Source organism: Elephantulus edwardii, unplaced genomic scaffold (assembly GCF_000299155.1).
Source record: "Elephantulus edwardii isolate Elephantulus edwardi_28Jun2011 unplaced genomic scaffold, EleEdw1.0 scaffold00010, whole genome shotgun sequence".
NCBI lineage: Eukaryota > Metazoa > Chordata > Mammalia > Macroscelidea > Macroscelididae > Elephantulus > Elephantulus edwardii.
Genome location: NW_006399760.1, coordinates 1,038,292 through 1,051,841, shown reverse-complemented (window position 1 = coordinate 1,051,841; position 13,550 = coordinate 1,038,292). Strand labels below are relative to the sequence as shown.

The following is a 13,550-nucleotide window of genomic DNA, read 5'->3' as shown; positions in this document are numbered from 1 at the left end:
CTCTCGGATAATCTGCTCTGCATACAGGTTGAAAAGGTATGGAGACAGGACACATCCCTGGCGCACACCCTTCCCAATTTTGAGCCATGCAGTGACGTTAGGGGATATTTTTTTATTTAAGATTTAAAGACTATCTCAGGGTTGTAGTTTTGAGCAGTCCATTTCCTACCAAGTTCCAGAATGTGAAAGTCCATGAAAATGTTAGTTCTATTCTACACATGTCTTCTTTTGATTTGAATTCTTCTATGAAACCTTTGAACAAAATGTTTAGTAATGGTGGTTGAGCACCATCAGTTCTTCTGGTCTCCTGGCAAAGAACACCACTGTTAGTAGAGGCAGTTAGCCACACGTTCTCTATTCTCCTGTTCTTGACATTCTTCTGCTTCAGGTATAGAAACAAATGAATAGAAATTAATTGTGCCTTTATTGGCCGCTTGTAAGCTTTTAATACCCTATGTATACTGCACTATACAACACACAAATGGGTCAGACTAAAGCAGTTAACACATTATTGGCCAATTAATTGGGATGTTCCATGAAACTATAACCTTAAGCCAAGAGAGAAACTAGATCCTCTATGGTGTTTAGTTGTATAAAAGTCAGAATTTATTATATCCCATTTTTAGCCCCACTTTAATGGATATATTTCTGTCATGAAATCTTTTTCATCCCAGTGTGCCTTTCTATTTGTTTTTATTTGTTTTTCTCTCTATTCTTTTTACACTCACAAACATTTTCTCATTTTCTGTTGTTCAACCATGTAGCCTTCTCTTCATAACACTTTTTATCATCCTTCAAATGATAATATTACTAAATAATTATTTATTATTAACAATGCACTTCTCTAAAGCATTCTTTTTTGGGATCTGTTTGCCATTCATTATATGCTATTCATCAGGGGCTAATTAGCAGTTGCCAGTTGTGCTAAGTGTATTATAATGTTGTTGTTTTTGTTGTTGTTGTTGTTTGGTGCCGTCGAGTCGTAGACGACTCATAGCGACCCTATGAATGAACAGCCTGAGCACTGTTTATACATAGAGTTTTTGGAGGCAAGCCACTTCGGAAGTGGATGCCGCTCCTGCTTCCAGGCTTGTTTTAGTCGGGAAGCTCCAGCCAACACTGTCCACCATAGGTACCTATTACCATGATTGGCACATCACTGTCACAGTGTTCAGCATCACAGCAACATGAGTTCCCTCTCTATAGCAACACACACAGACCAGTGCTATACCACCTAGAATGTTTGACAGGAAAACAAACACAAAGATTTTGAAGGTACCTTTTATACCCTTTATGAATTTGTCTAAGATTTAAGTGAATGACGATAAGGTTGGCTCAGGATAAGAGCCGGGTTCAGAGCTGTTGTACATACGGTTGCTATGAGTCACACGCAACTCGACGGCATATAACAACAGACAACAGTATAGGATCAGTGTTAAAACCTTTGAAGTTGGACAGACCTTAATTTAAAATCCTAAATCTACTTCTTTGACCATTTACTTAATCTCTTCAAACCTCAATGCTTCTATCAGTAAAAAAGATAGAATAATTGCATATACTTAGAGAATTAGGATGAGGATCAAGGGATATTTTATATATAAATAAATAAGAGTAGAAAAAGCAGAGTACATCTCTCTTACATTTTCATCTCTTTAGCCATATGTTTGCGGGGGGTGGGGTGGGGTGGCTGGTGGTGGAGAGAAAGATATGTTCCTGTCTTTTTTTTTTTTAAAAAATATTTTTTTTTATTGGGAAAAACATATTGGGGGTACAAGGAGGTGAGGGTTGGGGGCAGAAGGGTGAAGATGGGCCAGGATGCAGTTGCAGAGCTGCACAGTTTGGTCGGTGGGGGGAGCAGGTGAAGGAAATGATGAGGGTCCAGTGGGGACCAGATGCTACAGAGGAATGACAAGCATTTTCCAATAGTAATTAAACCAACTGTCTTATTGATTTGGGAATTGGATGCCGACTCTCTGGCTTCTTCATGCTGAACGGGCGTAGATCTAAAGGGGGGAAGGGAGGACGCTTTATCACCTTACTGGTGGTCTTGGGTTAAAGCTGCTTGCCTTCTTGCTCTGTTAGAAGATATTTTCCTGTCATTTGCTCCCCTCTGGACTGCAAAGTGTTTTCCCAGGTGGGTCCAGTGCGGATGGCTGGTTGAACCCAGAGGCTGCATCCTCTTTTGCTTCCTTAGCTGTCAGTTGTATTTCCTTTTTGTCACTGGCACTGGGTTCAGGGTCAATTACGGAGTAAAACTCAGAGTTAAGGTTACCTATAGGAAAGGGAGCAAACCTAGAGAGAACAAACTTGTGAGTTACAAATAGAAGGGCTTTGAGGGTGTTGCTTTCAGGTTTTCTTTGGGGGGGGGGGTGGCAGAAGGTGCCCTAGGTAACATTCTCTGGATACCCTAGGCATTCTTTTTTTTTTTTCTTTCTTCTTCCCCACCCTGGGTCAGATGGCACAATCTGGGGACTGAGGAGCTCACCCTGAGGGCCACGACGGCTCGCCCCGGGCAGAGGGCCAAGGGAAGCCCGCCCCGGGCAGAGGGCCGCGACGGCTCGCCCCAAGCCGGGGGCCGAGGGAAGCCCGCCCCGGGCAGGGGCCAAGGGCAGCCCGCCCCGGGCAGAGAGCCGCAACGGCTCGCCATGACGGCTGAAGTAGTCTTTTTTTAAAAAAGAAGAAGAAAAAGTGTGTGTGTGTGTGTGTGTGTACGTACCGTCAAATTGGATCTGACTGGTACAGGAGACTGCCCCTCCTTCTCCAGCAGAGCGTGAAGTAGAGTCTGGGGTTTTTTTTTTCCCCCCATGTGCCTGTTGGGGCCTGGGTTTCAGCTGTCCACACCACAGCAGTGGGCAACGAGCTTAAAGCCCCTGATGGCTCTGGGCGCTGACTCTCACCAGTGGTTCCTGTCTTTTTTAATAACACTGACCAAAGTACCTCTTTCACAGTTAACACTCAGTAAATACATATAAACTCTAAAAGAGTTTAATGAAGAACTCTAACTGTGTAGCAGTTTAATTCCTTATTGTTCTTCATCCACTGACTTCTATAATTGCCGTTGTTACTGTTGTTGTTAGATTCTAAATCCTAGCTCCCCACTATGTACAGCAGAATGACATACTACACTGTGTCATCCTCACAACTGTTACTATGAATTAAACATTCTCATTTAAAATTACTGTTTTATAATCTCACTTTCCCTTTTTCACTAGATTAAATGGCTAGATTATAAGATTTTGCTGGTTTTCAGAAAATGTTCTTGATACATTTCAACCTGGTTGGTAAATATAAAAATTTATGTATGGTTGGTAATATGTGTCTCATAGTCATATGAATGATTCTTATTAAACTGTAATTTTTATAGAAACATAATTCATTGCTGCTCTTCAGAAGATACTGAATCCTTTTCCTCTTCCTTATAATAATAGCACAGAATTTATATAGTGCTTTCTCTTTATGTTTTAATAAGTGAAGAATACAAATATGGTAATTAGGAAAAGAATACTACTCTGTATGTATTTATATAAAAACTAAAGTTCATTGGCATTGAGCGGTTTACAATTCTTAGTGACCCTCCATTGAGTTTCTGAGGCTATAAATTGTGTAGGAGACCACTCATCTTTCTTCCCTGGAGCTCCTGGTGAATTTGAACCACTAGAGATACAGGCTTTTGATTACAATGCAACACCATGCGGACTATGCCACCAGACCTCCCTTAAATATATGCATGTAATGATATTCTTGTTATTTATTCATAGACTCTCATGACAAGAAATACTATACTACTTGTCTGGTTGAAGTGATAGGCAATTTAATATTGCCCAAAAACTCAAAATTCACTGATGAAGTCAGAAGTGACTCTTCGCTGACCCTCATTAGTTTTCCAAGGGTATAAATCACACCAGCGATTACCCCATACGTCAGAGCTAATGGTAAATTAAAACCACCAGAGAGGCACAACCTTTGGGTTAGTGGTCCAGCTCCATACAGACTCTCAACTCTTGTTGCCATGGAGTTAGAACCAGCTCATTGCACAATTATTACTAGGTGCAATCCTTTTTCCCCCTTTTATTCTAGATAGAATTTTTTTTTTAACTAGATCTTTTGGGTTTGTGTTTTTATTTTTTATTTCACTGAAAGTTTAAAATCATATTGGCTTTTCATTCATTCATATACAATTAGTTTTGTAATAGTAATTGCAATTTATTAGTGTGATTACATCTTCTAATCCCTTAACATATATTACTTTTACCCTCACTCAAATTACTGCTAACTAATTTTCACTAACCTCTCCTTCCCTTCCCATCCCTGGAAACCATTCTCAAAAGAATTCTCAGGGATGTTTTATTTTATTTTGTTTGTTTGGGATATGGAGAAAAGAAAAAAGAACAAGGCTACCTTTAAAATAGGATTTCTTCTGGCTTTTCAGGTGGGAAAATGGAATGATTTCTTTTTTCTACCAAATCTTATTTAATAACTTGTGAAGTGATTTTGTAGTTTGTAAAGTTGTTTTTCTTTCCTAAGTATGAAAAATAAATAATGTGTTTTCTATGTAGGTGATTTTGTCAGTGAATTTTTTAAAATTTGCCGTCGGAAGGAATCAACTGATGAAATTCTTGGACGATCCACATTTGAGGAAGAAGGAAGAGGTGACTTTGTTTTCATTGATTTTTTTTCCCCTCTTAACTCTCTCTCATTGTCATCAAGTTGGAACAACTCGCAGCTGCCCCTCCAGCAGGTTTGTGGAGACTGTAAATCACAGGGGAGAAGACTCCCCGTCTTTCTTCTGCAGGGCTACTGGTGGATTTGAACCTGATAGCTTTAGGATAGCAGCAAAACTTCCTACAGACTACTCCATCTGAGCTCTCTTTTTTCCCTTAAATCATTTTCAAATGTTTAATCACCCTTCATTGGCTCTGTTGCCAACTACTTTTAACTCTTTTCTTATTTTCAGTTAAGTTGGAGAAGCAAGTTTTGATAGGCTAGACAACTCCTATTTCTCTTTATGCTATATCCTATACTTGTTAAGACATTAAATAAGTTCTTTCTACCAAAACTGGAGAGTGTTTGCAAAACTAAAAAAAAAAAAAGAATTAGAGGATTGTCTTTGTTGTTGTTTTTGTCTCATACAAGCCTATGTGAAATGGATCAAAACCTTCCCAATCCTGTGCCATCTTCACATTGTCCACTGTGTCTAAGCCCACTGTTGCAGTCCCTGTGTCAGCCCAGCTCAGTAAGTTCTTCTTCATTTTTGGCATTCCGTCTTTCCAAGCATGATAGGCTCATTTTGACTCTTCCTGACTACATGCCCAGAGTATGTGAGAGGAAGTCTTAATCTTTTTTTTTTTTTTCATATTATAATACCAGAACATTTATTGCATAACTAAACAGTGGAATTCTTAAGATGAACTGGATGCTGCAACAGCTGCCCGTTTGGGTTTCGGTGTTGTTCCTTCACGGAATCCATGCCTGAATCTGCGGTAAACGATCTTTAGGTGCCTCATGCGACCAGTACCGGTGGTATTTCGCCTTTTAGCCTTGGCACTCCAGTTATACTTTCTCTTGCGCTTGGCGGGGTAGCCACACTTGCCACAAGTGGACTTCTGGAGGTGGTAGGCCTTGGAGCCACAGCGGCGGCATAGCATGTGCGTCTTATTGCGACGCTTTCCAAACGATGACGTTCCCTTCGTCATCTCGCTTTCGTTGCCGCGACCAAAGAGGGAAGTCTTAATCTTATCTTCCTTGCTTCTAGGGAATACTTAGAAGCTACTCTTCTTCCAGTAGAATCTTGCTTGCATGTGAAATCAATGAGATTGTTCTACAGTTGCCACACTCTGTTGGGTCACCCTTCTTTGGGATGGGAACAAATATAGACCTCTTCTAGTCAGTTGGCCAGGTGGTTGTTGTCCAGGTTTCTTGGCACAACTTGGTAAGCACGTCCAGGGCAGCATCTGTTAGCTGAAATATGTCAATTGGTATGCCATCTATTCCTGGGGTCTTATTTTTTGCTATTGCCTTCAAAGCAGCTTGAACGTCTTTAGAAAGGGTCGTGGTACTAGGGATATTGTAGCTAATGTTAGATGGATCTTAGCTGAAAGCAGGGAGTACCAGAGGAATGTCTATCTGTGTTTCATTGACTATGCAAAGGCTTTTGACTGTGTAGATCATAACAAACTGTGGCTGACTCTGAGAAGACTGGGAATCCCAGAACACTTGATTGTGCTAATGAGAAACCTATACTTGGACCAAGAGGCAGTCATCTGAACAGAGCAAGGAAACACTGCATGGCTCAAAATTGGGAAGGACGTACGCCAGGGATGTGTCCTATCTCTGTACCTTTTCAACCTATATGCAGAACAGATTATCCGAGAGGCTGGGCTCTATGAAGAGAAATGTGGGGTCAAGATTGGTGGAAGATCGATCTATCAACAATCTGCAATATGCAGATGATACAACCCTGCTTGCTGAAACTGAGGACGACCTGAAGCCCTTGCTGCAGAGGGTCAAGGACTGCAGCCTCCAGTATGGATTGAGGCTCAATGTCAAGAAGACAAAGATTCTCATCACTGGACCAATTGGCAGCATCAGGATGGATGGTGAAGAGATTGAGATTGTTTGCAGCTTCAGTTTGCTTGGCTCCACAGTCAACACTCTCGACATCAGTAACCAGGAAATTAGAAGACGTATTGCCATGGGAAAGTCTGCTGTTAGGGACCACTCCAAAGTACAGAAGAGCAATGTGTCTTTTTGGAGACTAAGGTGCGTCTGATACTTGCCATGGTCTTTGCTATCACTGGTTACACATCAGAGAGTTGGGCAATGACTAAGGAGGATAGAAGGAGAATTGATGCTTTTGAGCTGTGGTGCCATAGAAGAGTATTAAGGGTACAATGGACTGCTAGGAAAACAAAGAGATTCATCCTGGAAAGGGTCAAACCAGGCTGCTCCTTGGAGGCAAGGATTCTGAGGCTCCATCTAACATACTTTGGACATGTTGCAAGGAGGGACAGGTCCTTGGAGAGGGACACCATGCTAGGTATGGTGGAGGGACAGCGCAGGAGAGGAAGGCCCCCTATGAGGTGGATTGATTCAGTGACTGGGGTTATCAAGATGGGTGTGTCAGAGACAGTGAGATTTGCACAGGATAGAGCAGGGTTTAGGGCTGTTGTACAGAAGGGCCGCTATGAGTCACAGGCGACTCGACGGCACATAACAACAACAACTCTTCTTCCAAGACTGTTATGTTTGTTCTCTTTGCAGTCGATGGTCTAAATGGTATATTTTATCAACACAATAAAAAGACATAAATTATTCTTGTTCTTCCTTTATTCGTAGTCCAGCTTTCACATTTATATGAAGCTGTTGAAAATACTATGACTTGACTTGGGACCATTTAGTCTTTAAACTGACATTCTTACTTTTTAGTACTTTAAAGAAATTCTTGTAGCAAATATACCTAATGCAGTAAGGCTTTTGATTTCTTAGCTGCTGTTTTCAGAATTATTAGTTGTAGATCCAAGTGAAATGAAATCACTAGTAACTTAAGTCTTTTCTCTGTTTATCATGATGTGACACATTGGTACAATTGTAAAGATTTTTTAATACATAATCTCTACTGAAAGCTGTAGTCTTTGATCTTCAGAAAATGCTTCAAGTTTTCTGGGTATTCAGTAAGCAATGTTGATGAGTCTCCCTCCAAACTTGACGCTAGTCTTTTTCATATAGTTCAGCTTAGATTATTGTGTTAGCATGTATATTGAATAGATGTGGGTAAAAGGAGGTAGCAGTAACACACATCTTTCCTAATTGTAAACCATGCAGTTTCCCTTTGTTCTAATAACTGCATCTCTGTTCTTGTACCAGTTGCATATGAGTACAACTCAGTGTTCTGAAATTCCCCTTCTCCCAGTGTTAACCTTAATTTATTCTCATGCACACAATCAGAAGCCTTTGCATAGGTAGTAAAACCCAGTAAACATCTTTCAGGAATCTCTTGGAACCAACTCATAGCAGACCCTGCTTTAGATTTCGGAGGCTGTAAAGTGCACAGGAGGAGATTGTCCATCTTTTGGGTTAACAGCACAGCTCCTGTAGAGTACACCACCAGGGTTACCTGGTGATAGCATGAGACATCTTTCTGGTGCTCTCTGCTTTTAGCCAAGATCCACCCAACATAAGCAGTGACAGTACTTACTCCATAGCCGCTTCTGAATCCACCTTGAATTTCTTCTTGTTCCCTGTCCATGTTCTTCTGCAACCATTTTTTAATAATTTTGGCAAGATTTTACTTGAGTGTGATGTTAATGATACTGACTTATAACTTCCGTATTCTGTTGGATCATCTTTTTTGGAAGAGGATAAAAACATGTATCTCTTCCAATCAGTAAAAAAGTCTTCCAAATTTCTTGACATGAAAGAGTGAGAATGTTCAGGGCTGTAACTGCTGAAACGTGTCAGTTTGCATTCTGCCTATTCTTGGAGTCTCATATTTTTGCCATTGTCTTTAGTATAGCTTAGACTTCTTCCTTCAATACTGATGGTTCTTGATCATATGCTACTTCTTGAAATGGTTCTCTATTGACCAATTCTTTTTTTTAACAGTAACTATATTCCATTCATGTTTTTAAAGTACTTTTTGCATCATTTAATATTTTGCCCATATAATCCTTTAGTATTGCAGCTGCAGGCTTGAATTTATTCTTCAGTTCCTCCTTTTTAGGAATTGCTTAGCATGTACTTCCCTTTTAATTTTCTAATTTAGGTTGGGAATATACCACAAAGAAACCAGAACTGCCACCCAATCAGATATATGCACACTCATGTTTATTGCTGCTTTGTTCACAATAGCAAAGAGTTGGAAACAGCCCAAGTGCCCATCAACCAACTAATGGATTGAGAAGCTGTGGTATATTCACACAATGAAATATTGTTCTGCACTGAAAAACAAGGAATTCATGAAATTTATACAAAATGGGTGACTCTGGAGGCCATTATGCTGAGTGAAATATCTCACTCAGAAAAGGACAGTACTGCAAAGTGCCACTGTTGTTAAACAGGACTGACATCAGGGTTGAGTATAACCTAAGAAAAGAGGGGATAAATAATGTATACTGCATTGAAACAGATAAGGGAGAGAAATGTTAAAAGTAATGTATGATTAGGTATTATTTTCATGACAAGATTCCAGAAAATGAAATGCATAATAAAGTGGTTTATGGACTTGGGGATGGAGTGGGAGTGGGGATTGTATAACAATGATAGAATGTTTTTATTTTTTAAGAGAAAAGCGAACTGGGGTTAGGGTTGGGCAGGGAGGAAAATGTGCAACAATGAATGAATAGGGGGGTCAGTTAAATGGGAGGGAAAGGTCCATTGCAGCAGATTTTCCAAATGCAACATAGCATTTGATTTCTTGTGGGGGGGGGAGTTTGATTGTAAATGTATTCCTGATAGGACAGGGTGTTTTTCATGTTTGACTTTGAAATGAAATAATGTATTCCAAGTATTATCAAAGGAATCTTATTCTTAGAAAAGCATAACTGGAATATTTTCTGTATAAATTAAATGATAATTATTATTTTTTCAGTATTTTTTAAAGAGCAGCTCTTCTTTGGTCATATTTGAATGCCTTCTGACCAGATGGGCCCATCTTTCAATACTATTTCTGACAATTATCCGCTGCTATTCGTAGAGTTTTGGAGGCATTATTCTTTTGGAAATGGATGGCCAGTCTGTGTTCTTAATTGTATTGTGGAAGTCCCACTGAAATTTATCCACCATGAGTGACCCTGCTGGTGTTTGAAATAATGGTGGCCTAGCCTCTAGCATCATAACATGGAAGCCACCACAGTATACAAGATTAGCAGACTCTACTGATGGCTCAAGTTCCCTGGGGAGAAAGAATGTATATTACATGTTTTCAGAATTAAAACATTTATAATATACATGCTCAGTTTTATGTCCAAACGTGAGTGAGGAACATTTATACAAATTGAAACCTCTTAGGGAAAAGTAATTTATATTAAATATTTGTCTTTCATGCTTTTACATAAGCTGAACATGTGTGTTAGAATTTTACAATTTTGAGAGCATTTAACATTAATGAAGGGAGCTACTAAACCACACAATCATCAGTTAACTCATGAACCTAACTGGCTAATAATATAGATGATGGAATTTTTATTCATTTCTTTCTTTTTCACAGAAGTTACTGATATAACTCATGCTTTGTCAAAGTTGACAGAGCCAGCACCAGTTCCAATTCATAAATTATCAGTTTCAAATATGGTACACACTGCAAAAAAGAAAATACAGAAACACAGAGGTGGAGAAGAATCACCACTACATAATGATGTCCTCAATACTATTCTCTTGGTAAGTAAACATAGTGTTTTAATCACTATATGTATGATAGTTAATTGCTTTCATTTAAATCCCTTCTGTGTAACTCCCAACAACTCAACAAGGAAAGCACAGCTTAGTTACATAATAAGCAGAGGACATGAGAAGGCATTTTCCCAGAGAAGACAGTCCAGATACCAGCAAACATATAACAAAATGTGCAAGAACATTAACTGTCCTAACTCAGCTCATTGCTGATGAATAGGAACTCACTTGTAGCTGGTCGTGCTTTGGGTTTCCAAGGATGTAAATCATGTGGGAGGAAATTGCCTGTTACTGTGCTGCAGAAAGATGCAAATCAAAGCAGTAGTGAGATATCATCTCACCCCAGCAACAATATCAAACATTCATAAGAGAGCAAACTACAAATGCTTGTCAGGATGTGGAGAGATTAAGACTCTCCCACTTTGCTGGTGGGAATGAATGTAAAATGATGCAACCACTATGGAAGGCAGTTTGACACTTCTTATGAAGTTGAGAATAGAGATATACCACTTGATCCAGCAACGTAGATTCTACTACTAGGCAGTGGTAGCGGTTGTTATGTGTCATTGAGTTGCCTGCAGCTCATAGTGACCCTATGTACAACAGCCCTAAACCCTGCTCTATCTGTGTCAATCTCACTGTCTCCAACACATGTATCCTCACTACTCTAGTCACTGAATCAATTCATCTCATCAAGGGTCTTCCTTTGCTGCACTGTCCCTCCACCCTCCCAAGCGTGACATCCCCCTCCAAAGATTGGTTCCTCCTTGCAACATGTCTAAAGTGTGTGAGATGAAGCTTCAGAATCCTTGTCTTAAAGGAGTAGCCCGGTTTTACTCTCTCCAGTGCAAACCTGTCTGTTCTCTTAGCAGTCCATGGTATATTCAGTACTCTAACTTCACAGCTCAAAGACATCAATTCTTCTGTAATCCTAGTCATTGTCCAGCTGCTAGGTAGATAGATCTCCCAAAATAATAAAATGTACTACATGAATAGATAAGTGCACACCCATCACAGCTTTATGTACAATAGCAATATGATAGAAACAACCCAAGTGTCCATTCAAGATCATAATCAAGCCAACCAACCAGTATAAGAACATTTCTATTGTTTTAACAATAAAACTATAGATAGCTAAATAATGTCTGCATGAGTTAGATATAGATATAGATATATCAACAAATGGGAAATTTAGTCCAAAACATTATCTTTTTTTCTTCTAAGTTCTTGTTTCCTGATGCTGCATCTGAGAAACCATTAGATATAACTACTTCAGGAGACAATAGTAATCTTCCATCAGACAGTGAAGAATATGTAAGTTGATTTAAAATTCATTATTAAAATAGATTTAATTTTTAAGAGATAATTGAGTAGCATAAGTATCTTTATTTTAACTATCATATTAGCAAAACAGTGGAAATCATAGCATAGATATTTGAGTAAGTAAGAATTTGTCTGGAAACAGTGAAAAAATACCTATATATTTTTAATTATAAGGTATTTTGTTAAGTTATCAAATTCATGTTGTACAATAATTGCTTTTCTGTATGTCAAAATTAAAAGGATTGGAAAACTCTAATGAAGTAAACTGTGAAGATGTTCTTTGCTCTTATCCTGATCTTTGATAAATGGAGAAATAAGAGAGTTAATTAACACTCACAGACCTACAATACTGTTATAGTCGTTATGGTTGGAAAATACAGTTCATAAAGTGAGGAGGGCGCGAAGCACAGTGGCTTTTATAAACTTAATTTGCACAGATTTTGTTTTGATCTGGAGAGTGAGTTATTTGTTTTATAACAAACTTCTATTCCTTTTGTAATTTAATGATTTTTAAAACAATGAAATGTGAAAAGTGGGATAAAGCCTAAAGATTCCATGAAGAAATTAGAAAGCTAAAAGTTTAGTCTCACCAAATTCCTACATTTTTAACCTTAATATATCATCTCTTGCCGTCGAGCTGGAACTGACTCACAGCTGACCCTCTAGTGGGTTTCGGAAGCTGTAAATCTCAAAGGAGGAAATTACCTGTCTTTCTCTTTTAGAGCATCTGGTAGATTTGAACTGCCAAAGAGGTATCACCTTTGGGTTATCAATGCAGCTTACTGCAGACAACACCAGGAATCTTGCTTGAAGTGGAGCTACTGAGAACAATGTTTAGATAGCAGTGTTTTAGACAATGGATAAAAGCTAGTTTGAGTAGCTTTTATTACATACTTTATTAATGTTATTAAGCTACTTTAAAAAGTAGTTTGAGTAGGTTAATTTTAGTAGTCTGATATCTCCCTCTACTCTTTCACTTGTACAGGTAAACTTTTGGTAACAAGTCTTGCTCTGTTTCTTTTCTGTTTAATTTAGAACCTTTACAATCAGTTCAAATCTGCACCATCTGACAGTTTAACATACAAATTGGCACTGTGTCTTTGTATGATCAATTTCTACCATGGAGGGTTGAAAGGAGTGGCACACCTCTGGCAGGAGTTTGTTCTTGAAATGCGTTTCAGATGGGAAAACAACATTCTGATCCCAGGGTAATTATTTCATTTTCCTATTCTTTAAACAGAATTTTATAGCTGTCATTTAATCTTTGGCCTATTAAATTCTCCACTTCTAGGAAATCGTCCTTCAAAAGTGATAAGAAACCTGCACGTGATTCTCCATAGAGGTGTTCACTGCAGCTAATTAATAATGGTGAGGGTGGAGACAGAAGAGAGAAACAACAGAAGTAGTGAACAGTGAAGAGAATGATTAAATAAATTATGATGTATTTCTATTAAGGAATATGATGGTGCTATTACTGTTAATTCTGCTACTCTACTCATTGCTGTTGAGTCAGAAGTGACTTACAGTTTCCCCCTCCATTGGGTTTGAGAGGCTGTAATCGCATGGGAGGAGACTTCCCATCTTTCTCCCTCAAACTACTGGTGAATTCAAGCGGCCAGAGAGGTGGAGCCTTTGGGTTAGCATCATAGTTCCCTACAGGCTATGTTATTTGAACTCCTTAGGGAGCTATAAGAAACTTTTTCTAAGAATGTTTAGTAGCACAGAAAATATTAAGGTTTGTAATATATGTTGTTGTTGTTATGTGCCGTCGAGTTGCTTGTGACTCATAGTGACTTATGTACAACAGCCCTAAACTCTGCTCTGTCCTGTGCCAATTGCAC

At 38.9% G+C, this 13,550-nt stretch overlaps 1 protein-coding gene across 1 annotated transcript in view; it reads left to right on the top strand.

Annotated features, from left to right (window-relative positions):
• The window catches only part of RAB3GAP1 (RAB3 GTPase activating protein subunit 1 (catalytic)), a 132,924-nt gene that overhangs the window by 79,335 nt on the left and 40,039 nt on the right, over positions 1 to 13,550 (top strand). Inside the window, exons 11-14 of the mRNA XM_006880807.1 lie at positions 4,557 to 4,649; positions 10,205 to 10,374; positions 11,611 to 11,700; positions 12,745 to 12,917. Coding sequence (XP_006880869.1) covers positions 4,557 to 4,649; positions 10,205 to 10,374; positions 11,611 to 11,700; positions 12,745 to 12,917 — 526 coding nt within the window. The remainder of the gene's footprint in view (positions 1 to 4,556; positions 4,650 to 10,204; positions 10,375 to 11,610; positions 11,701 to 12,744; positions 12,918 to 13,550) is intronic.